The sequence below is a fragment of the Musca autumnalis genome, unplaced genomic scaffold (assembly GCF_047663935.1).
Source record: "Musca autumnalis isolate F117 unplaced genomic scaffold, ASM4766393v1 scaffold_4, whole genome shotgun sequence".
In the NCBI taxonomy this organism is placed as follows: domain Eukaryota; kingdom Metazoa; phylum Arthropoda; class Insecta; order Diptera; family Muscidae; genus Musca; species Musca autumnalis.
Window position 1 is genome coordinate 95,240,524 of NW_027411977.1, and position 26,697 is coordinate 95,267,220.

General features: G+C 34.8%; 1 protein-coding gene across 2 annotated transcripts; it reads left to right on the top strand.

Moving 5' to 3' along the window:
• The first annotated feature begins 563 nt into the window (after positions 1-563).
• Positions 564-25,709, top strand: ago (F-box and WD-40 domain protein 7). 2 transcript variants are annotated; one of them, XM_073983416.1, is made up of 8 exons: positions 600-789; positions 2,152-2,343; positions 17,709-21,365; positions 21,428-21,609; positions 21,682-21,907; positions 21,968-22,178; positions 23,558-23,729; positions 23,808-25,709. In XM_073983416.1, exons 3-8 carry the CDS (start codon positions 17,802-17,804, stop codon positions 23,917-23,919), a joined length of 4,467 nt encoding a protein of 1,488 aa, XP_073839517.1. In that variant the 5' UTR covers positions 600-789; positions 2,152-2,343; positions 17,709-17,801; the 3' UTR covers positions 23,920-25,709. The 2 variants fall into 2 exon arrangements, with proteins under 2 accessions (XP_073839516.1, XP_073839517.1); XM_073983415.1 differs by lacking the exon at positions 2,152-2,343 and having other exon boundaries at positions 564-789.
• The last annotated feature ends 988 nt before the right edge of the window (positions 25,710-26,697 follow it).

A 26,697-nucleotide genomic window follows, 5' to 3' on the forward strand; every position in this document is an offset into this window, starting at 1 on the left:
TCTTAAGAAGGAATTTAGTGGAAATGTTAAATTGAAAATCTAACATTTTTCAAAACAATATTTATCAACCCTCAAAATGTGTTTATATTTGTTTACATTTTTTCCCATATGGTTATGACACTAGTATTACGTACAAAAACAAATTTCTATGTGGTTGTTGTATCGATTGTTGTACAACAACACTTGCTTTTACCTGTAATAATTGTACCATGTGCCAGACATTAAAAACAACACATGAAAATATTATGTTGCCTTCCCATCACTAGTTCAGCTTTCGACAGGGGCTCCAACTCCACTCCATTAAAAATGTCCCTCTCATGAATTACCGCAAAAATGTTCGCGCTCAAGTCTTTATTTCTTTATTTAAGAAAATCTTAGAAATTTGTCTTTTATTCTTTTACCAGCAAGGACGCAAAACTTTAATCAAACGTTGATTGTGTTTTCGTCTTTGCCACTTTACGTTAGCTATAATCGTGTTGTCCTTCACTTTACGTTCATCAATAATTATGAAAAATAAGCCATTCACGATTAGTGACCAAAACTGACGCAGTACAATCTTTACTGACTTCGGCTTTGTTCTTCGGTCAAAGAATTAATAAGCTGCAATTTTTTGCTGCTGGTCGTTTATTTTCTTAAAAATACTTATAATATATCACTTCAAAACTTGCAAAATAATTTACAATTGTTCTGAAAAGTAAAACAATCATCCAGGGAAACATACAACGTTTTCCCAAAAGAAAATTTGGCCAAGAGTATAGAAACCACACACGACATCTTAATTGGTTTGAGGTAAGAAAGAGTGGTTAAATGAAAAAAAAATTGCAGTGTGTTTTCTTCACAACGAAAAGAAGAAAAAATTTCATAATTCAAGAACGTTTTTGGACTTAGCAAGCAGCACAATTTGCTAAAAACATTTGTAAAGGAAATAAATTGCCGTTAATGCCATAAAAATTCAAGAAAAGTAACAAAAAATGTAAATGAAAGACATTTTTTGGGAAAATATATCTCGTAAAACATTGAAGAAAAGAAAATATTTCTGGGTGTCGTGAGACTTGGTCATATGTGAGCGTTTTTAGTGTATGTGTGTGAGTGATTGTGTTATCCCCTCTTTACCCTGCCAGCAATTGGAAGTGAGTTTTATCTAATTTTATAAATGAGGATCTTTTTGGTGTCTAATTTTCTGTAAAAATGCGACATTTGTCTAATATACAATAACAATTGCATTGTTATCCCATTTGTATCGTATCCAGTCACCATTTAGAAAAGAATACGATAGACAAATAACAACAATAACATATGTATCTAAAAATAAATGTAAGCTATCTCATTTATATCCCAATGAAGGATGGAAATTAGATAGACATATCTATTTCCCATCCTTTATTTGGATACAAATTAGACAGCTTACATTTATTTTTAGAATTGTTGTAAGTTGAACAAATAAGACATTTGTACATATATGGTTATATACGCAGGTGGTGCAATGGTAAGCATGCTCGCTTTGCAATCTGAATGTCCGGGGTTCGATTACCAGGTCAGGCGATATCACATTTTTCAAATGACAAAATTAATATAAGCGACAATTCCTGAAACAATTATAAAAATATAAATAATGAATTAAATTAAATAATAAAAAACCAAAAAGTCAAAAATAACCCAAACAAAGGATTAACGACACAACAACAACAATAAAAAAAATAAAATAAAAAGGAATTAAATTAAGTTAAAAAGAAAATCAAAATAAAATTTTGTTCTTTTTTATTTATTATTATTTTTATCAAGTTTTTAGCTATATTAATGTCTTATAGTTAAAAAAAAGATTTGTCATTAAAAAAAAAATGTCGACTGGCCTGGGAATCGAACCCGGGCATTCAGATTGCAAAGCGAGCATGCTTACCATTGCACCACCCATATTATCGTTTTAATAACTTTCTGAAGTGTCCAATTAGACACTCAAAAAAGTATCTAATGAGTGGAACAGTTCTTCCCGAGAGCTTTACCTTTTTGGATAAGAATGCGACTATCGCATTCGTTTGTGCAATCTAATTGAAGTGACTCATTGGACAATAAACAGATAGCAAATGTTGGCAGGGTAATATGTCGTTGCGTAGTGTCCATGTTTATTTAGACGCGCAGTGTTGCATTTTGCAGGTGTCGTCGTCGGATGTTGTTTTGGATCGATGATGATGAACATTTTCTAAGGTTATGGAAAAGAATTGTCATCAGACAATTTTTTTAATGTGGTCACTTTTTATCGCTTCTAATTTGGTTTTGTATGACCTGCAGATGAACACTTGTGGTTTACATATTTTCTATGTTTCTCCTAAAGTCACGAATGGATAAGTAAGTTTTTGTTATTATTTTGATTTTATTTATGCGATAAATTTTGTTTTTATTATTGTAGAAAACAATGAGATTAAAACATTTTAGTAGCCTCGAAATCGTACACAATATGAATATTAGATAATTGTAATTAGGAAACAAAAACATTTAAGGGAGTGTCAAGACTATGACTTAATTCTTAAATCACTTCATATAATTATTACAAAAACCATAAAACCGCAACATGGTTATGCCAAACTTTAGCAAACCTAAGCATCAAAGGGTCGAGTTTAAAACGCTGCTACCTTTTTACGTTTCTATACCCTCAGCATTTATGCTAATATGAGTATATACACTTTCATATGGTCAAAATCTTCATCATCGAAATATGGTTTTAGACCTCAAGTATATTTGGACGAAATCCGTTTCAGACAATTTGTAGTTGTTTTTGCCATGTCCGTCTGTCTGTCTGGCTGGAGCGCACGATAACTCTCGAACAGATTAACCAATTCGGTCAACAATGCTTTCGTAATATTTTGTCGAAACTTCGTTTACACACGATTACTCTTGATGGGAGTAACCGATTTTGATGTGCATCCGGTTTCAGTAGCACCCATCAAAAATACACCTATTTCAAATAGGTTCTTCAAGAACCGCGGATGTGCCTCCACATTCTTTTTTTGCGTAAGATACCCATATTACTCGCGTGTCCCTGTAATTTATGACACGCGTTTTCGCAAATAGTATAATCGCGTATAAGGGATTCCATTTACGTAAAAAAATTTAAAGAAAATCGCGGTTTGGTATGCGGATTTATCAAAATACATTTTTGCTGATTTTCCTATTTTCAAGGTATCTATATCCGCGGTTTTAGTGGGTGGATTCGATCGCGGAAGGGCTCCTTAGATCCGTCGCGTAAAGAAAAATTAAATTCACGAGGTGTTCAAAGGAAATTCAATGACACTTGTAAATTTTACACGCAGAAAATTGGTTTTTGAAGAAAATTCACGCATCAAATTGTGGTCTTTAGACTCCAATTGCAAGGATGCTGTGGAGCACACTCACGAGATATACATTAAACGATGTAAAATCACGAGTTCTATAATCCTATTATTCAAAAAACCCCGAAATTCCGGCTTCAGAATGTCAGTATCAATTTTAGGTGGTTGCAGTGGATGTATCGAAAAATCATACACTAGTAGCATGTTGCCCATGGAGTATTCTTTGAGGGTAGGGAACATAAATAACTTGTTGGTTTCAACCCATTTTTATCCATTTTTCTACATTGATACCAACACAGCTTCCACGAAAATAAATTTTAATGTTCGACATTATGGGGTCCCTCCTAAAACACTTCATTTTAAAGATTTACAGTCATGCTATATAGAATATGTTAATAGTTCGCGAATTCTGTAAGGGTGAAACTAGGATTCATCAATTGTAAAACATTTTTTGCTTTTACCATATACAGTTTGATACGACCAAAAATGTGCCTCATTGAAATAATGGTTTCAGACCACAAGTTTTTTTGGATGAAATTCTTTTCAGACAATTTGGAGTCGATTTATCCATGTGCGTCTGTCAAACGGATCAACCGATTCGTTCCAAAATTTGGTATTCTTAATATTTTGTCAAAACTTAGTATGGGGCCACATAAAACCAAACTTCCTGATCTAATATGCCATTTAGATATGACACCATTAGCCGGATTTAGCCCATTATCAGGTTTTATTTGCTAAATCCAGCTAAAATCTACCAGATTTCCCATACAAAAATAAATCCTCGTATTGAGTGGATTTGTTTTAAATCTGGCATAAATCCTCATATACAACTCTGTTTTTCGCAACATGTTGCTAGAAAATACAAAAAGTTGCAAGCTGGCACAAGAAACAAGGTAGATGCATCGGTGAATTGCTACACTAAACATAATTTAAAATGTAAAAATTTGTAAACAAGGCGGAAAAATTAAATTTGTTTTGATGTACAAAGTTGATTTTAATCAACCAAGTCTAATATTAATGGTGTCTAAACGATAAAATAATTCGTTTATTTATTTTATATGGGCAAACTGCTATAAAATAATTCTTTATTTGCTCTTTAGTTAGCATCAGTAGCATAATGTGCTAACATTTTCAGTATTAAACAATAAATTTGTAATTTGACGTATGTTTTTTGAGACGAATTCAATCTAAAAAATTCTTTTGACGTTCCAAATTCGTTCAGATGGGCTGATGCATCTACCTTGGTAATTGTGCTATGAACAAAAATCAGCTGACTGCCATTTAAATCCTCCAAAATGTATATCTAAATGCAATGAGATTTGTACTGGATTTATTAAATCCAGTCGAGGATTTATGGCTAGTCTAAATGAGCTATAAGGTATTTTTAAGATTCTAGCTACATTTGGCTCCATTTTGGCACTTGGAGTTTCAAGAGGTCGGGAAACTTCTTCACCAAAAATGGTAGGAAGAGGCCGAATCAGCTGAAATTTGACATTTGAGGTTCCCAATGACCAAAAACTTCTCCACTAAAAATTGCCAAGATAGGTCCACCTTTTGGTATAGCCCTCATATAACAGTACCTCCCAATTTTAGGTATTTTGGGGATTTGACCTGTAATTAACCATTTGAGGTTCTCAGTGGTCCTGAAAATTCTCAACCAAAACTCGTCAATATAGGTTCATATTTTATTTATACATTTCTAGTTTATTTTATACATTTCTATTGATTTTACTTCAAAAAATAAGGAAATTTAAACATATTGTTTAAATAAATTAGTTCGTACCAATAGTCGGCACCTATTACCCAGTTGTCGGCACCCCACAACGTACGTACTTCAAATCATGGCTAATATTGCTTAAAATCGCTAAAGTTCCTTTCAAATTGAATCATTTTTTTATAAATTAACCTTTAAAGTATTTCTTTAGTATTTTTTATAATTTTTATCTAAATGTTATCGATAAAAACCAATGTTTATAACCCCATGTCGACTTCAGACAAATTTTATATTTTTTTGTCCCTAAAGTCGGCATCAGCAAAAATTGCAGAATTATAAATATTTTTAAAAATTTATTTTTCTAAAGTGTTCTTTTAAATGTACTCTACCTATATAACAAAAATGTTGTGGAAAATTTCTTTATTTTAATATAATTACAGAGCTTATAAGGTTAACATCTCCACAATTTTTTCTTAAGAAACATGCATTTTCGGTTGTGATGAAAACCCTTCACTGACAAAAACTTAAATTTCGATATAAAAATTGGTCCTAGCTCAATGAAATTTTATATAAAGTTAGCTGACAATATTGTTAAAGCATTTTTAAGATTATTTTCCTATTTTGTTTTCTTAATTTTCAGTTATTTGAGTTCAAATTCAAAAGGCGCCGACTACTGGTATATGCCGACATTAGGTGCACTTACCCTACTAAATTCATCCAAACAAATTTAGCTTTTTCCGGATTTTGGAGTATAGTAGATTTACCAGATCTAAACCCGCATTTTTAGGGTTCGATTATTTCGCTACTATTGCCTTAAGTAATACTTTTCATATAAATGGGGGCACAATCGTCTTTTCTGTTCCTGCCTCAAGGGCATGATTGATTCTTTAGCTACGTGCCTCTGGTAAAACGGTAAATATGAGCATGTTAGAAACGGTTGTAAAACAGTTCAGCTGTGGGCTAATCAACTCACTCGTATGTTTCTGGTGACCACCTTTTTATGTTTTTTATCAATTTTTTTTATTTGCCACCTTTTCCTCCGCATTTTTTCTCTCACTCTTCGTGTTAAGATTTCAAGGAGTTTTAAGAAAGCGTTCTGCTTCTAGCTGTAGATTATCATTATATTTCAGCGGATAGTTTAGTTGATAGTTAAGTTGATTGTAGATAATACAGATGTTAAGTAAATTTACTTTTATACGGGTTATGGCAATATTTTCGCTGGTTTCAATTTTCATATTTTTAACCCCAGGCGATCATTATAGGGGACTTTTTGGCCCTTCTCCTATAAAATGTGATCGTATCATATCAAAATATTCTACACGTTTGTTCGCCATCAATTTTTGCTATGGGTCCTAGAATACACCAAAACTCTATATCTCACCTAAACACCAGAAATATGCAAAATTATAAACACTTTCATGTGGGTTTTGGCAAAATTGTCATAGAAAGCATCATTTTAGAAGAATGACGTCAAATACAAAAATGTTCTCCGCTAAATTTCACTATAAGTCACCAAAGAAATGAAATCTCTATTTGCATTACATACCACGGAAATATCGGTATCAATTTTGCAAGCTTCTGCTTTTTCTACAGTTTTGAAAATATTTGAGTTCCTTGCACTTTAGGTGTATAATGTATTTGGCAACTTTACTGACAAGAATGCGAGGAATAAAGGGACTTTTTGGTCCCTTTTTCCACAAATCTTTAATATCTACTAAAAATGTGATGGAATCAGATCAAAATATTCTAGAAATTTGTTCGCCATAAAATTGTTCTATACTATACATCAAAACTCTAAAGTTTACCTAAACGCCAAGAAGTTACCCTACCTACTATATTCTGTAATTCTGAATGAAAGAAAATCTGTACATATCTCAAAGACAAAATATCACATAAAAAATGAAAAGTGCAAATATGTGCAGGATGTTTCGATGGAAATTGGTAAAAAATTCTTCCCTTTTCATGAAATGATAAGGTACACAGCCCAACTCGATCTTACTCACAACTATTTTCATAATTTATTGTGAAAATTGACATATAAAAAATCAACAAGTACGGCCATCAATTATTAAAAAACGCGCACTTAATTGGCGACACAGAACATTTTAAATTCGTTTCACATACCTTTCATTACAATTACACCAACAAATATTTAAAAACTGTCGTTTATTTTGGATATTATAATTTTTTAATAAACAACTTAAATATTCCCATCAAAAATTTGGATCCGGTAGTCATTACGTAGCCCATTACAACGTTATAAAAAAAACACGCTACTTTTCTCATTACTAGTAATCTGAAAAATGATGGGTTATTTCTTAAAAATGTTACAAGGCAAATCCTACTCACTTTCGTTCTTTCTAAGTGATGAGTACGTTGGCACAGACCGAGTGTGTCCGACTATAAATCCTAGGGTTGTGTGATCAACGCTCACCGTAGGCACGCGACTTTTTGTTAATAAAAAATAACAGTTGGTAGTGAAAATGTGCACTGCACATTTAAATGTTTTAACAACCCTTAATGTTCATGTACGTGGCAGAGTGTGTAGTGTATTTGGCTAGAAATCAGAGGTTCATGTGTTCAAGTCAGGCAGAGAGCTAAATAAAATAAAGCAAATTGAAAACAAATTCTCAACATCAACTGTTCTAAAATAGAACTTTTCTCAGCTTACTTTTCAACTTCTAGTGGCCACAGAATAACTAGATATTCCAGTGGTCATAAATAACTAGTAACTCAGTGCGACATGCCCTTGTAAAAATAATGGGGAAGAAAGGGGATTTGTGAGTAGTTACGGCTGCCAAAAATCCTTTACAAAACCCATTATGTTGTGAGGACTTTTTTTGCTGGGTTGAGACATTTTTTTTCTTTGACCTGCTTTTATGGTATCCCATAGACAATATTTGACAATATTAAGCGAAAATTGATAAATTTTTTTTTCGATTTTTGGCCAGTATTTTCGGAAATTTGGCCACTGTGCAGTGGTATGAATCTGGAGGCAATCCAGGTCATGATTCCTTTTATGACTAAAGTAGTGAAATGATCACATTCTAGGTGCATATTCCTTGATCTTAACATTTTCCGTAGTATTTTTCTTTGGTCGGTTACTAAACCGACGTCCCAACCATAGAGATCATGACTTCGTATACTTTAAGGATGTAGAAGATTCAGGTATCTTTGGCATTCATTTCACTATCCGTAACCTGTATACACGTTTACGGTTAGGCAAGTTTAAATGTAAATTCATATTGCACGTGAGAGGTAGTTACATGAGAGCACAAAATATTTAAATTAAAATTTCCCACAATCTAAAATCTGGTCTTTTTCAAGGACTCTTGTTTACATTTATGTATGTGTGTCCGTCCACAACGAATGATGGATATTAAAATCTCTTAAAGTTTCATATTACTTTTCTGTTTAGGCCTTTCATGCAAAAACGAATTGACAATGTGCAAACACGACAAGATCAATAACTTCCTGAGAAAAATTAAATACTCTATATTAAACACACAGGTGGGACGTTGAGAATATTGGCAGAGTTCGTTGACACAATGAGACAATGTTGTATATTATGATGATGGGAATGAATAATTAAATTAAGATAGCTATAAGCCAAACATGAGCTGCCATCGGTGCTGAATCGTTATTTACAAAAAATCGATGTAAAGTAAATATCACATCTGCGAAATGAAAGTGACAATGAAGATGTGTTTGCTTTATGTTCCTACCTACCTACCTGACTGTTGGTTTTATAAAATGACTTGTTGTTCATTTTGTTAGCCTGTAAATTTGTAAACCTCTAAAATGCATTATGGGAATTTTTCTGTTCGCCTCTCTCTTTCGACACACACAAACATACATTGAATGGTTTTCTTACACTTTGTGTATAGGTTCAAGTTGTTGTTCTTCTTTTTATTGTTTTAATTTACGATATTATGTAAAAGGCATATTATATGGAGAATCTTCGTTTCCCATTGATTGCAAATTTGTTATGCTTTACAGCTGATTCGAATTGAATCTTTATTTTTGCCAAATAACAGTATGTATTTGTATGACGGTGTATGTGTTTTAAGTCTTTTCGGAGAATTGCTTTTTCCCTATAACTCGAAAGATGTGGAACATGAGTACATCATATTGTATTGAATAGTAATTTGCAATTTTTGTGAACCATACATTTGCGGACATTCAATACCACCATGGACTTAAGCCCTTGACTGTGTCACACCTGTCAATAACTAAGGTATTATTTTGTTTAGTTGTAATAGTATACTTTTGCAAAGATTGATACCACAATTAGATAGTGGTTATGATATTTGTTTGCCTGTTAGAAATGGATGTTAATTGATTTGAGAGCGATTTTATAGATCTGATCCCTTGATCACTGTATTGTTATTGTTGAATGAAAGAAATCAAACGAGTTTTAGCGAATCATTTGAAATATGGGTGACAAAATTTAAACTTGTTTGAAATAATTTTAGTATCAGGATGTGATGTTTTCGAACAGTACCCAATGTGTTAATCACGGTGAAATATGAGCTACACAGGAACCTTCATTCATTTCAATAATTATTTCCTTAATTAGTTATAATTTGTAATTGTAATGTATAAATATGAAGATGAAATGTGTTTGACAATATTTTGTTGTATGCAATACGAGTTATTGAAGATTCTGGAAATAGTTGAAATAGCGTTAGTAAATACGGTTTCTGACTTAAAAAAAAGTGAAGAAAAAACCGAAATAAATGACGTAAATATTACATGACGAAATATTTTAAAAGATTTAGGGGTCGATCATCGATAACAATTATCGTTGAGTGGCGTTGCCAGTTGTCAAAATTGATCCACGTATGGCAACTCTCAACTGAAGTTGCGAATCTCAGTTGACGAAGCGGCTGTTTTTCAGCAACCAGTTATTTTCAGTTGCAGTGAATATTTTCGAAGAAACAAGAAGTAAAAATAAACATTTTGTTAACAATTACTGATTCTTTGCATCATTAATTAATTTTGTGTATTAAAAATATGGTGAAAATAACGACAAAGCAGCAGTTCGAAATATTAATTGATAAACTGAGTGAAAATCCAAACTTAGCCCGAGGAGTTCGGGAGTTTTGGTGAAACCAAAGCCACAGCGGATGAAGCGTGGAGGTCCATTTCGGACAGTTTAAACAGCCATGAACCTCCAACACGAACACCTGAAGAGTGGCAGAGTCTGGATTCACTTTAAAGCAAAGTTGAAAAAGAAAATGCCTCAAAATAAAAAAAATTAAACGACACTGGTGGTGGTCCATCACAATAAGTGAATTTATTGCCTTTGGAGCGGACAGCAGCAAATCTTTTGCAAATGAATTTGGTGACAAATACAGTAGGTTCAGTTTAAGTACAAATGACGAACATCCTCCGTCTATATAGCCAACTACACCAGGGAATTCCGTTTTTGAATAAAAATGGTTTTTATTTTGCCTTTTTTCCTCCTCTGTCAACTTCGAAACTATCCAATTTTGGAACAATTTGTCCTCTATCAAGTGGACAACTTCCTTCAATACTCTCGACAATGTAGATTGAGCCATGCAATTGTTGAAATCATTGACATGGGACTTTTGGAAACTTCCGTCCTCCAAGAATCGCAACGCTGCGCACACTTTTAAAAGTGGGGGTATTGCTGTTGATCTGTAACTTACTTTGAAGTCATCCTTTACGTTTCCACAACGTAAACTACGGCATCCTTTGGCAATCGAAAATACACCTTAAACCTGAAATAATTTACTCAGATCTTTCCACATGATCATGAGCTTACAGTGCAGATGGAAATTCCAATGGATTCGACTTGTCCCTCAAATTTCTTCTAATAGATGCAATGTCCTGTACATTTTCTTCCTCATCAAAAATAATTCCACCGAACTTATCATTTTCTGGGATAGCAAATAAAACTTGACGATCCGAAGATTCAATGGGCAGGTTATATTCCAATCTCAAATTTGCTCGAAAACTCAGCCAAAATATTAAAATATTGTCAAGAATACACAAAAGAGTTATCCAAAGCGTAATTATTTTTAAAATGTTTTTTTTTTTTTTTTGCGAATCACAAGTTTGAAAAAACACTGATCGATAACATGTTTATCGACCACCCAGTTGAGTTGACATTAATGGTACAACATTTCGTCTCAGTCGCGCAGACAACTGACAACGCAACTCAAGTTTAGTGGCAATACAAGATAGACCCATTAGTATTTGGCTTAGTTTATACTATAAACATATAATAAATTTTTTAAACTATTTTTTCAGTAATTAAGAACTCAAAGTCTATTATCTCCATTAATTTCGTCAAAAAATAAAAAAAAAAATCTTATAAAGGCTAGCTCAATGATATGAGTTGTATCTTTTATAGCCGAGTCCGAAGGGCGTGTCTTATAACATGACTTCTAGAGCAGGCTTAAAGTATTGCAAGTATATAAAATGAAATTTAACCTCATCATAGGGATACCTCGTGGGGACCCTAACAATCAACTCAAACCAATTTATCACATTTTCAGAAATTATTTTTGTTTTTACGTTAATCAGGGACCTTTTAGGAAAACGGAATTAATACATTGAATGGAGGGTAGACGTTTTTTATTTTATTTAAACAAAAAATATTACAAATAAAGTTATAATATAAATAAATTATAAAATGCTCTACCAACTAGTGCTATCGGGGTTACTTAGGATTTCCGTTGATTATTGTAGGATTCCCGTTGGAATAAAAATTGAGATTTTGCGGAGATTGAAGGTAACGGACAACGGTATAATGGGTGTTCCGTCCGTTGTTCTTGAAAGTTGGTTTCGTGGCAATTCTACTGTAGTCAGCACTGTCGTTCCAGTTGCAGGTATTCGGTCGGTAATAACTCTTCTCATATTGCGGATGTGTGTGGTGTTTAATCATTTTAGATCTCACAAAGCTTATAAATTCTTGATCATACTGAAATTTTAAATTGATGTAGTCATGTCTGTCCATCTTAAAATCATTCTATCATCCGATAGAATAGAAGTAGGCCTATGAAACTAATTATGTCTTCGTATAACTTTTGGTATTGAAAATGTACTATACGAGGGCGGTTCGGAAACTTCTTAGCCTATCAATGAAAGAGAATAGTTAGTTTTTCAAAAATATTTTTATTTTTCAATATAATCTCCTGAAACTTCAATACACTTAGTCAAACGCATTTCTAGCAATTCTATCCCTTGATTAAAAAAAGTTTTCCTCAAGGTCTTTAAAATAGTGGTTTACAACTGTAATTGCATCTTCATTTGAGGTAAAACGCTTGCCAGCAAGGAATTTTTTTTAGATTTGGGAACAAGTAAAAGTCACTGGGAGCTAAATCAGGAGAATAAGGTGGGTGGTCAAGCAACTCGTACTTTAATTCGTTGATTTTAGCCATTGTTAAAACACTCTTGTGCGCTGGTGCGTTGTCTTGATGAAAAATTATTTTTTGTGTTGTAAGCCAGGACGTTTTTCTCGAATTTGTACATTTAATTGATCCAAAAGGTTGCAATAGTACTCTGAATTTTTTGTTTTACCCTTTTGCAGATAATCAATCAATAAAATACCTTTGAAGTCCCAAAAACCCGTTGCCATAACCTTACCAGCCGATTGAATTGTTTTTGCCTTCTTTGGGGCACTTCCTCCACCTTCAGTCCATTGCTTGGATTGTTCTTTTGTCTCTGGAGTATAGTGGTGGATCCATGTCTCATCAACAGTTATGAAACGACGCTTAAAATCCATTTTATTTCGCTTAAAACGATCCAAACAAGCTTGAGAAATGTTCATTCTTATGCGTTTTTGATTGACTGTTAACAAATGCGGCACCCATCTTGCAGAAAGCTTTTTCATCTGTAGTTCTTCATGCAAAATTAAATGGACTCGATCATTTGAGATGCCCATGATATTAGCAATTTCACGCACTTTTATTCGTCGATCATTTAATACCATATCATGCACTTTGGCTACAATTTCTGTTGTTTTTGCTGTTTTTGGACGTCAACTACGTGGTTCATCTTCAATGCTTGTACGACCACGTTTAAATTCAGCAACCCAATTTTTTACTGTTGCATATGAAGGAGCACTTTCACCTAACTCATTCACCATATCATTATGAATTTCTTGTCCCGATAATTCTTTTTTATGTAAATATTTAATGACAGCACGCATTTCTAATTTTTCCATTGTAAAAAAATTGCGGATGCGTGTTTTTTGAACACCTGTTTCATGTGTTCATAACAGAGATGGAAGTTTCCAAAACACATAACTTTTTTCTGTTTATACCGCGCTTTTTGTGCTAGGCTAAGAAGTTTCCGAACTGCCCTAGGATCTATAAAGTCAGTTTAAAAAATAATTAAACTGACTATATAGGTCCACATTTGGACGAGACGCGTTAAGGAATTTGAGGGGATTGGTCCGATTTACCCACGGAATTGTATATAATAGGGGATTTTGTGTCCACCTTATAACGAGATGCGCTAAGGAATTTTGAAGGTATTGGTTCGATTTACCCACATAATTTTCTATAATTAGGGATTTTGTGTTTCCAGAGTTTAGAAAACAGTTTCGCTATAAAATTTCTTTATACATATGTGGGTCAACGATAGTTTCCAATTGCTGAAATCTGGTTTCAATGTAATTTATGGTGTAAAAAGGTCGGTCCAGCAGAAATCCCTCCATAAGTCAATAGTCCGTGTGTATTCAATAAAGAATGTCTCGATACGTATCATCAGGTGTTTTGAGATGACATCTTGAAAGTTAATGAACCCTTCCTTAGCGATAAACTGAAAATTTCTGGGAACACAAAAAACACAAAGGTTTCAAAAAAAGTTTCCACTAAAACAAACCTTGATTAAGTTGGGATGAGGTTTCAATTTCAGTTAATTGGTATTGCTGTAATTTGGTCGCGTGTTCTAATTCGCACGTGGAATCTGATTTCAATGGGGGATTTCGGTCCATTTTATACCCTCCACCATAGGATGGGGGTATATTAAGTTTGTCATTACGTTTGTAACTACTCGAAATAATCATTGTAGACCCAACAAACTATATATTCTTGATCAGCGTGCAATTCTACATCGATGTAGCCATGTCCGTCTGTCTGTCGTCTGTGGAAATCACTCTAGCGTCCGAACGGATTGACGTAGGTGGGTGCAATTTTGGGAAAATCTATCATATGTACGTAGGACTTTTGGTATTGAAAGTGGGCTATGTAGGTCCACCCTTTCGTATAGCCCCCATACAAAATGACGCGTGACGCGTCGTCGTCTTATGGAATTTTTAAGATATTTGTCCCGTTTACCATCGAATTGGTTGTAATTTGGTATTTTGTGTCTCCAGAGGCCAAAAAACATTCCTACCAAAGTTGGTATATATAGGTCCACGTTTTGGTATAGCCCCATATAAAGTACGCGTCATTTTAATATATTTTGAATGAATTAGTCCCATTTGACAACAGAATCGGTTGTAACTTTGTATTTTGTGTTTCCAGAAGCTAAGAAGCATTTCTACCATAAAATGTTTATATAGGTCCATGTTTTAATATAGCCCCCATAGGACGATATCTCCCGATTTTCGATATTTTGAAGGTTTTGGCCTCATTATCACACCGAGATGGCTGAAATTTCGTATTTAGTCTTCGCTGGGGGTATAAAACGTTCCCCCCGAAATTTGTACGTATAGTTCCACGCCATCATATAGCCCCACAGAAAGGTACCTTCCAATTTTCGGTATTTTGAAGGTTGTGGCCACAATAATCCACCGAAATGGCTGAAATTTGTGGTGGAGGGTATGAAAAATTCGGCCCGACCGAACTTAACGCCTTTCCTACTTGTTATATTTAACGATTTCCTAAGATTTTATTTAGACTTTTTATTATATCGACCCATCATATCATATTATTTCTTTAATTTACATAGACATTTTTTAGACATCTTTCTTCTTCAAGACAAAATTGAATTCCTTCGTTAAGGGACCACGAAAAAAACAGAATTCGAATTTGATAAGTAAATGGTTCTCACGCAAAAATTGCTTAGCTGTAGAAAAAAAAAACTACCTCTGGTAATAGTAATAACACTAACATTTGTATTAGTCATACCCACAAAATAGCGCTACACTCGGATCATTCATGTATAACAGGCAGAGCAACAATATCCATGCCTGATATTTGTGCTGCATCCATTGACATACACACATACAATGTAGCTCATCGGTATGCTGGTGTTAAGGTATTGTGTTGACTTGGAAATATTTTGCAAGGTGATTTTTGGGAAAATAATCGCCGTCGCAGACATTTCTGCCGCCTTGGTTGTGATGTTGTTTTTGGTGCTCTTTATCCATCCAAAATCATTGGCCTTTGAAACGAACAACAACATTCCATTCTTGTTGCTGGTTTACATTTTTTGCTTTTTGAAATCTCAGGCTCAGTTTCTTCCTTGCTTCACTTGTTTATTATTGTTGTTGTGTTTGTGTAGCTGTGCTATATCGTTTTTGCACTTGGGAGATTTCATTTCTTTGTTTTTTTTTTCTTCTTTATAAGACTACAGCTACGACGAATGAACGTTTGAGCGAACTGGGTTCTCTGTAGTAGCAGCAGAGACAAGAAGTTAACAAATCTGTGTTCCTTTTTTGTAGAAATTATATGCCCAGCAGGAAGGCACAGATGGCCTTTTAAAAGGGCCTTTTATAACCTCCATCATAGTATGTAGGGTAAATTAAGTTTGTTTTTCCGTTCCTAAAACATTGAATAAGTCATGTGCCATATAATGTTTATATATTGATGATCAGGATAACATTCTGAGCCGATTTACCAGAGTTCGTCTGCTGTATTTACTCTAGCGTCCACAATAAATGTGCTGGCACGCTATATTTTTACAACCGAGTGACTTTATCCATAGACAGGTCAAGTTCAGGCAGAGCCCCATATAACGGTACCTCCAGATTTTCGGTATTTTGCTGATTTTATCCACAAATTTTAAACAAATTAGCTGTAATTTGACATTTGTGACAATTGTCCATGTTTTAACTACTTTTTTGACTGAACTACCCGTTATTTGACATTTAATGTTCCCTGCAGTTATATTTTGGTAAAGCCCCAATATTACGGAACTTCTCGATATATTTTGCTACATTTTCGATCAAATTGTCTGCTATTTGACATTTGAGGCTCCCAGTGGTCTCAAAACCTTACACATTGGTTTATCATCAGTAAATTTCGACCTACAATACATACACTTCTTTCAATATAATGGAATAATATATATTTTTGAAACTGCTGCATCCATCTTGGGCCTATATATAGCGGAATGTCTTGCAGCAGCTATTAGGTCCAAACAAATGTTTGTTGAATTACATGCATTCTGTTATGTTCTTCTTCGTCCACACGATTACTAAAATATACGGAGTGCATGTGAATGAATGTTTGTTGTTGTGGTGTGAGTATTTTCCCATCGTTTTGTTATGCTGTTGTCTAGTTGTTGTTATTGTATATTTGTATCTTCTTATTTTACTACCATTTTTGCTGCTCAACGTGAGAATAGCAACTGCCGTTGTCGTCGTCGTCACCAGTTGTGATCTTAGTACCATGGTGGCTATTGTTGTTCACACTGGGAAGAAATAAGAAAAAAAAGAACAAGATGGAGGCGAACACATACAGCTAAAAACTGTTTGCTTGTCATCTTTTGGCTGCTGCGTTCTCGTAATGAAACGCAGGATGGACGGATGGTATGGTATTCTGCAGTTGATGCCTCTGCTGCTGCTGCCGGTGTTGTTGTTTTCATTTTGTTTTTGTAATAGCATCATAATTATTATCATCTTCCATTTATACGATTCATCGTTTTTATGCCTCTGTGGATGCAGCATTGTCTGTCCGTCCATCAGTCCGGCTTTCGTAGTATGTATATATACATACATATAGGTATATGTATGTACGTTAGTATGCATTGTATGTTTATTGTCTTTTGTGTTTGCTGTGTAGTCAGTCTCCACCACTATGGGAATTTTGCCATTTTTGTTTTTTTCTTAATTTCATTGCGGAATGTTGGCAGTTTCTGTTTTGGATTTGTACTGGTAGGCTGTTTGGTTTTGTTTTGTGAAGATCGTTTCGTCGGTTATGTGTCGCACATAGTACTAAACTCTTTCGTGATGTTTTCTGTGTATGAAAACGTTGAGGATATAATTTTAACTACTCTCCCTTGGACATAATAATTATGAGTTGATTATAGTGCATCGAAAAAAAAGTTGAATGATTCGCAGTGGTGTGGCTGTTGTCGTTATTTCAATTGAATGTCGCTGTTTGATTAATTTGTGGTAATTATAAATTGTGTTCGTTTTACCTTCGACGAATCGACGCTACAACATAAAGAGAACTACCAATTCCTCTGAAAGGTTTTTTTATTAAAAAAATGTGTGGGAATTTATTTTGACCTTTGTGTGTAGAAGTGGTAATAACGGTGGCAAACATATGGGTGTATAATATTCTAACGTGTCAGTGATTTTACAAAACCAAAAAAAAAAAAATGAATTTCAAATTATTATACAAATTTTTGACAATTCTATGTATTTTAATAACAAATTACGTTCCGCAAAATCTATATAATAATTTCTTAAATTAAATCAAATATAAACTTCTTCTAAAACCCTACAATTCTTTTCTTTTTAGTGATTATTTGGCAAAAAGTTTACCACAGTCTATGAAAGAAAGAAATCTGAACAATAATAACATTCAAACAAGCCTTAACTAATAAGGTGTATTATGGAAGAAAAATGTGTCGATAAATTTAATAGTGTTGCATTAAATTTGTCCAAAACTACAACAGATTCAATAGCTACTTCTGCAGATTGTGTGGCATCAACGTCATCAGAGCCGGAAAGATCGTTGAAGAAAATAACATCAACACCATCCACAACTTACTGCCATTCTGATATTTCTTTAAAATCAAACTACAACGACAAAGCTGTAGATTGTTATAAGCCACTAAGAAGTCATCGCTCCATGTCGCTACTACAGGAGGAGGAATTCGAAACTAATTCACAGCATGCTTTTGCCGAAGTTGTCCTTGATGATGAAACCACAACGTCCGGTGTATTGGAGGCTTACGAAATAAGTTCATCAAATTTGTTACCACCATCTTCGACACATGGTGACGATGATGAAGTAACGTCAGAGCATGTAGCTACCGTAAATGATGACAACAGTTCTTCAACAGATGCCATACAAATAATAAAAGTGTCATCGGATTCATCAACTGGCTCATCGACAGCTAGTAGTAATGCGTTCTATAATTCTTCCGAAGTTTATGTAATCAATGACGATGATGATGATGATGACGACGACGACGATGATGATCATGATATTGTGGAAGATGAAGAATTAACAAGGAGTCAAATCATCAGTAATAATGTAGGTGGAAATATGGTTGAAGAAATTGATGATGACGATGACGAGGAAGGGGGAAATGCTGATGAAGAAAATATGAACACAACCAATCAGTCTTCAAATATGTCTTCGGGAAGAAACTCTTCGAATGCCAAAAATAATGGTGTAATAATGAGCACCAATGGTGCCATGATTTTCCTGGAAACACCTGTAGTGGAGGAGCAGCAACATCATTCTCTGCATCACCACCATGACCAGATGAGTTCTTCATCTAAAGGTGTCAATGAATTTGCCAATGATTCTAGCGTCATACCAAAACGACTAAGTGATGAGTTCTCAAAAGACGCAGCAGATGTTGGCGACGAAACACCCTCCTCTTCTTCAGTTGCTAGTAGGAAACAACATCATCAACCTAAAGAGCTTATATACGATTTGAGAGAATCTCTTGGAAGTTCGGACAATGAACGCATGTCATCCCGCTTGAAAAAGATGAACTTGAATCAGATTAGCAATTGTACAAATTCTCAGGATTTACCCTCTAGTAGCTCAATGTCTTCGTCCAGAGGTGTTAGCACTTCGGCAAATGCAGCATCATCGTCTTCATCCATAGTTATGCCTTCGATGTCAGATATTGAATCAATGGACCTCATTGAACGTCGAGATTTTGAGCACGAACAACGTTTAACGGGTGGAATTATTCTAAAAACAAGTTCATTCAGCAAGGACAATGTAATGAATTTGGGTATGGTAAAATCACGTTTTATGATGAATGACAAACTGTCGTCTCGCAACACAGCATCTACAAGCAGCAGTGGCGATGACCATCAACAACAAACTACAAGCAGCAATTCCAGAGGATTTTCTTCTGACAGCAAATGTACCTACAAAGATTTATCCGCCACACCAACAAGTAGTCGAAAATTAGTCGTACGTCTGACCAAATCAACTGCCAAAATGAATCTGAGCAACACTCTAAGTCATCATACTCAACAACAACACACAGATCAAATGAAGACATCACATAATGTCCCCAGCATAAGTGAACACAATCAATTGAACAAATCATCGTCACCTGTTATGGTATCCTCAGCATTAGCAACATCATCCACCACCACATCCGCCAATAACGCCACGCCATCGAACCTTACATCGGTCATAGTTGAGCCTGGTGCGGCATCAGGAATGGGTTCTTCCGAAATCTATTCAAATTCCAATTCAAATGATAGTCTCATATCCAGACCCTCATCTACAAGTTCCACCGTGACCAACAAACAACCAAACTATTTACGTCAGGAGAAATCACAAGAAGATTGCTCCGGGCCATCTACATCATCATCAACTTCAACATCCGCAACAAAAGCTTCCTCTTCATTTTCTTCTTCTACATCATCCTCTTCATCATCGGTAGTAGTTCGAGTCTTTGAAAATGGTTGTAGTCGTACCAGTGCTATTCAGCCTCTGGTGAACAATTCTAATCATAGTAGTAACTCTTCTTCGAACGATCAACAGGACGATGATGTCCAACCTTCAACATCATCGGCTAGATGTCAATACGCCCCGCCACCTAGAAGCCACAGACAAGTCAATGCCAGCGCTCAAACAAACGAAAGATATTTATCGCGGAACCGCAACAACAGTGACACCTCCTCATCCGTTGTGGCAAACGATATATGTCTGGGTGGAGCTGCTGGGGGTAGTAATAATGCTGGTCCTAGTTCCAGTCGCAATAGTGTTAGTCGTCGCCCAGAAGTTTCTCAGTTTATAAATAATGGTTTGCGTTTGCTTAACGATCACCACCACAATGTAGATAGTAATTTCTCTTTTAACAATCAGAGCTCTGCTTGGAATGATTGTGAAGAGAACAATTCCGACATTGAAGAAATATGCACGTGTCATCAAAGCTCTTTCGGAGACGGCAGTAGTCATGGAGGCAGTATGAGCGACCTTAATGACGGAGTTGATGATTTGGACTCATCACAAGCTTATGGAAGTAGTACTAAAGATGGTGGAGGTGATCTTTCCTACAACATAATGCAAAATCTATCCATATCGGAAGATGTCACAGCCGCCTCGCCTGATTATAACATCAATCGTAAGCGTAAATATCACGACAGTCGTCTCATGGATCATGACTACAATTCCACAGCGATAACGGGTAGTGGTGGTTGTGGCGGCAACATTGGTTCAGCAACCGAAAGTAATAGTCGTAAACGCATAGCATACGATTTTGCATCAACTCCTAGATCCTCACAGTCGAATAACAACGCCTCCGGTACCATGGTCCTTGTTTCGACACCATCATCAGCTTTACTTGCAACTTCAGCCACAGGTTCTCCTTTGGGTAGGCGCACACCACGTTCATTAATACCAACACGAGATAATCCGCCACCCGAATTGCAACAATGGCTTCAACAATTTCAACGGTGGTCCCATGCCGAACGTTTGCTGGCCGTGGATCGCCTCATTGAGCACTGTGAACCCACACAAGTTCGCCATATGATGAAGGTAATCGAACCACAATTCCAGCGAGACTTTATTTCCTTACTACCTCGAGAATTGGCTTTGCAAGTCCTTTCCTATTTGGATCCCCAAGATCTGCTAAGGGCTGCCCAAACTTGCCGCAGCTGGCGCTTCTTATGCGACGACAATTTGCTGTGGAAAGAAAAATGTAGACAAAGTCAAATATTAACCGAACCTCGCACAGATCGTCCCAAACGTGGTCGAGCAGGAAACATGCCACCCATAGCGTCGCCTTGGAAGGCTGCCTACATGCGTCAACATATAATCGAAATGAATTGGCGTTCAAGACCCATTAGACAACCCAAAGTTCTAAAGGGTCATGATGAACACGTCATTACATGTCTGCAGTTTTCGGGCAATCGTATTGTATCGGGCTCCGATGATAACACATTGAAAGTGTGGTCAGCTGTCACTGGCAGGGTAAGTAATATTGTCTTCTTAAAATCAGCACTTTGTCATTAATTTAATATTTCTTCTCTTAGTGTTTGCGTACTCTAGTGGGTCATACAGGTGGTGTGTGGTCATCACAAATGTCCGGCAATATTATAATCTCAGGAAGTACAGATCGCACTCTTAAGGTGTGGGACATGGAAACGGGTCAATGTGTACACACGTTATTGGGACACACATCTACAGTACGCTGTATGCACTTGCATGGCAACAAGTAAATCCTCTTTTTAAATATTTTTATTTTCTACATTCAATACTAAAACAACGACGATTATTATTGTTACAGAGTTGTTAGCGGTTCTCGAGATGCAACTCTACGTGTTTGGGACATTGAACAGGGATCATGTTTGCGGGTATTAGCGGGTCATTTGGCAGCGGTACGTTGTGTGCAATACGATGGGAAATTAATTGTTTCTGGTGCCTATGATTATATGGTTAAAATTTGGCATCCAGAAAGATCAGAATGTCTACATACCCTACAAGGTCATACGAATCGGGTGTATTCACTACAGGTGAGTTATTCTTTGGATTGTTTAAGAGCTTTAGTTAACAATTGTTTATATTTACAACAGTTTGATGGCGTTCATGTGGTAAGCGGTTCTTTGGATACATCAATACGTGTCTGGGATGTGGAGACGGGCAATTGTAAACATACATTAATGGGCCATCAAAGTTTAACTTCAGGCATGGAATTGAGAGAGAACATTTTAGTGTCCGGCAATGCAGATTCAACTGTAAAAGTTTGGGATATTACAACCGGTCAATGTCTACAAACATTATCCGGTAAGTGTACAAAATAATATGTATATTTTGTGTGTATTAGAAGCTCGCGGCAGCTAGAACTGAGTAGTCATTAAAACATCATGCTGTCTGACATCATTCTGGTCTTCTCATGAAAATTATCCTCATTTGTCATGCTCGCCATTGTGTGCGACTCGAAAAGGCAGTCCAGTCAGCAGTCGCTAGTTGCACACCGTCGACCGATGGATTTCTACGTCCCTATCAATATCGTTTTATCCTCACCTGAGTATATCGCCAGCTTATGGTTTTGGAATTTTATAACTGGATTTCACTTTCGGTTTGATGTAAGTTGAGGACCAACCAACTATCTCAAGAATCTTAACAGTATAAAAAGTGGAGATAAAGCTGGCTATGGCCACAAAGTCAAGCTTAAAGTTGACTTTCTCGTTCCGGAAGTGAATAGGACAAACTAGACTTTTCCGCAGATGACTTCAGATTTCGTTGGCGGAAGAAGTTTGCTTGCTAGGTTAGGCTGTTGCTGTATGCAGCAGCATAGGTTTGATGCTGGGTATCCGGTACATAGAGCCCACTGTCGTGGGTTAGTATGTAGCGCTTACGTCATCGTTGCTGATTTATGCCATTGGCAATGACCATGTCCACGTTGAGCAAGATGTAAGTGTTGTTTTAGGGATTATAAAACGAATATACTGTAGAAAGAAGGTAGTTCGGTGTATAAGAGCGTCGCTCCTTCCACAACCTAAAGATTGAGTTGGAAAGGTGCTGTGCCTGAATTTTTGCACACTGTCGTCAATACTTGTCCAAAAGAAATTGAGGCGATTACGCCATTCAGCTCGAGTTGAGCACAAACTACTTTGGTGTGTATAAACAGATGATTATTTTCTGCATATATTTATGGTGGATGTACTCGAAGCATTTATACGAAAATAGTTGGCTGATATTTTGTGAGTACTAGACCATTTCGTATCCAGCAGCTAAATATGGTAAGCTTGGACTTCTCTCGGAATTTAAAGATCTTTCCTGACACGCCTGGGACACTTCTTTATTTCAATCTAGTACATAGCAGGTTGAGTTCCGTTTACATTACGCCACAATCCAAGTTTACGGTTGATAGCTTTATCTGATGGTGTCTTTGTGGCGTCCATATTCCAATTCGACATACTGTTGGGTCTTATAATTTGTTATAAATTTTGTTTTATTTGATAAACTGTGTCCTCAGTGGTCAGATCGCAAAACTGTGCTCAAAGATGTAAATATTAATCCAACAAAAAATCTCGCCTTTCGTTGGCAACACTGATTGGTTAAGACAACAGACAACATGCTTTGCCAAAAGCCGAAAGTATTTCCCACAAATTGTCTTTATTTTCTTTCTATACCTTAACATATTTCCTTTAATATTGCAGGACCAAATAAACACCAATCTGCTGTTACATGTCTGCAGTTCAACTCACGATTTGTGGTTACCAGTTCAGATGATGGTACCGTTAAACTATGGGATGTAAAGACTGGGGAATTTATACGTAATCTTGTGTCACTTGAATCTGGTGGTTCGGGAGGTGTTGTGTGGCGTATAAGGTAACTTTTAAATTCTTTTCTGATTTATCAAAAATTTTTCTTAATCACAAAAATCTCTCTCTTTGTTTCTTTCTACAGAGCCAATGACACTAAACTGATATGTGCAGTAGGTTCTCGCAATGGAACTGAAGAGACAAAATTAATGGTTCTTGACTTTGACGTGGAGGGAGCTTGTGTCAAATGCTCATAGGATATAAAACAAATGCAAATAGTAAACTTTATCACCATAATCGTCGTGACAGTGGTGGTATGAATGAATACGCACATAACATTTCTAATGATTGTGGTATAGAGGATATTAAGCAGCAATTTGATATAGAAATAATACTAAAGAAAAGACGCCAATTTGTGGTTTATGCCTACAGCAGCAATACTGTAAGAAAAACAAACTTTTTTGAAAGTAAATTGTAAAAAAATACTGCAAGGATAACCTATTAAAAATCTAAACAAAAGCTTTATAAGCTTCAAAATATCACCCCAAAAAATAACTCTAAAAAGGCAGCCGTTTCAACGACAAAATACATGGACAGAAACATTTTATATAATACATGTTTTTTTGTTTATTTAGTAATTTGCAATATAGAAGTTTTATGTTGACAGATCATAGGTCTACTTTTAGAGTGTGTATAAAACTGAATGTAGAACTTTTAAATTGAATTGTTTGTTATATACTTTGTTGCCTTTCTTAGTTTAATTTCCAAACAATATATATTTTATGCAACTTGGTCTTGTATTGCTTTTGTTTACAGAAACACCCTTGAAAAAATATGTTTTTGCTTACAACAGAACTGATATTTTTATAATTTTTTTCTTGTTAGAGAACAACATGTTTAAGCAATTGCAGCGATTTGTAGCTTTATGTTTATTAATTAATAATTAAGTTAAATCCAAATGAAATAATGAATGAATATGAAAACCAAGATAGAGAAATATTTCTCCATTGTAAACTCTTTATTTTGTATTTTTCTTCATTTCTTTTGTGTCACTGTTACGTTTATATTTGCTATATCTTTCGTTTGTTTGAAATGATTATGAATGAAATAATTTCATTTTTAAATTGAACACATAATTTTCATCTTCAATGTTTTCTATTTTTATAATATCTCTTAAAATCAATTAAGCTTCCAAATGTCCAAAAACAACAATGAGTGTTAACCTATAGAAGAATTTGTTTTTGTTATTTTTCAAATAATTTTTGTTTGAATTGATCACATCGTTCACATTAGTTTAAATTAACACAATAATTGTTCTATCTACTATAAGTATAAAACTTTGAATTTTCAAAGTTATTCAAATCAGTCTCTTACTTAATCCACTTCCTTTGTTTTTTTCTCACATTTCTCTTTTTTTCTTAAATCTCAAGTAAATTTACTACACAATGTTCAAATGTAATTTGACGAATTTTAGTGGAATTTCAAAAAAGGGAGAAAAATGCTGCGTGCTGCGCTTTAATTTGAAAACTACCATGTAAAGGCGTTTAATAAAAAATATTTTATTATTTTTTAATATATATTTTTATGTTTGTTGAAATCCATCCCTCAAATTGCATTTGAAAGTGTGTAGTCTCGCTCGAAAATGTGTCCATCATGTTTACAAAAAGATAAACATTTATTATGAAAAAGCCCCAAATATTGCCTGTAAAATAACAACAATATATATTGTACACAAAACAAAATATATATAACAAATAATTCTTATATCTAGTATAAGTATAACAATTAAATTCCATTTCAACAAAAATGCAACATCTACAACTGGACATATATAATATATATACATATATAAAACAGTATACATATTGATATATGTATGAGGTGTTACTAACTCCTATACAAACAGAACCATTTAAAGAAATAGCTTTCATTTAATTCAAAATACCAATATAAATAAACAAAAAGAAAAAAAGCTTGACAAAATAAAAGATACGGAGAAAAGGATACAGCCATTCACTGTGTACAAGAGTATCCTTGTCAACCGAAATATCATCTATTCTTTACGAGACAATTATTTCTTTTTTTTAACACCACAGAAAGTTATTGAAACATTCAGTGAGATGAACAAAAATATCTTCAAATATATGCTTAGGATTATTTTAGTTTCACATATTTCGATTCGTCGTTCTCTGCATATAAAAAGGAATACAACAACTTTAGTTCTATTTAACAGTTTGAAACAAAAGAAACGGCCCATTTCATTTAAATGTTTATAAAAAATAATAAGTTAAATAATAATATACATACTACAAAATATTTTAATTATAGACTGATTTATTAGTAACTAATCTATATATTTTAATAATACATTACATAACATTAATACTAAATAAAGCCTACATTAAAATACAAATACATACATCCATATATCTCTATTACATATTAAAAACAAACGTTTTTCATTTGTGTTTTACTTTCGTTAAGTTAACGGAGAAACGAATCGGCGCATACATCTTTGCGCTCGAGCTATATATTCAGCCTTATTACGGTTGGCGTAGTCGTATCCATGGTACAATCATTAATTGAACCATGGGTATAACCCAATGATTACACATGGAAGTAACTTGCAGACTGTTGTGTATACATTTTATACCCGTCTGCGTACTCGATAATTTGTAATAATTATTACAAATGTTTCGAATTTTGACAGTTGTATAATAGAAAAGTTGCTGAAAAAGGTGTTTCCAATGCATATATGTATGCATTAATCACACTTTATTTTATTACATGGTGTGAAAATTTTACAAAGGACAATATACAGCCCAATCATGAACATCATCTCACCGTGAGTTTACTCACTCTCGCCTCCTCCCTTATTATAAACATCATAAGGGAGAACAAAACTCACGTTCGTGAGAAATGTAGCTATCATAAATGTCAAAAAAGTGAGAATGTGAGGCAATTTTCTCTCACCACAGAAATCAAGGTGAGTTGAACAAAAAAATGTAACTATGGACATTTTTTATAGAAAAAAT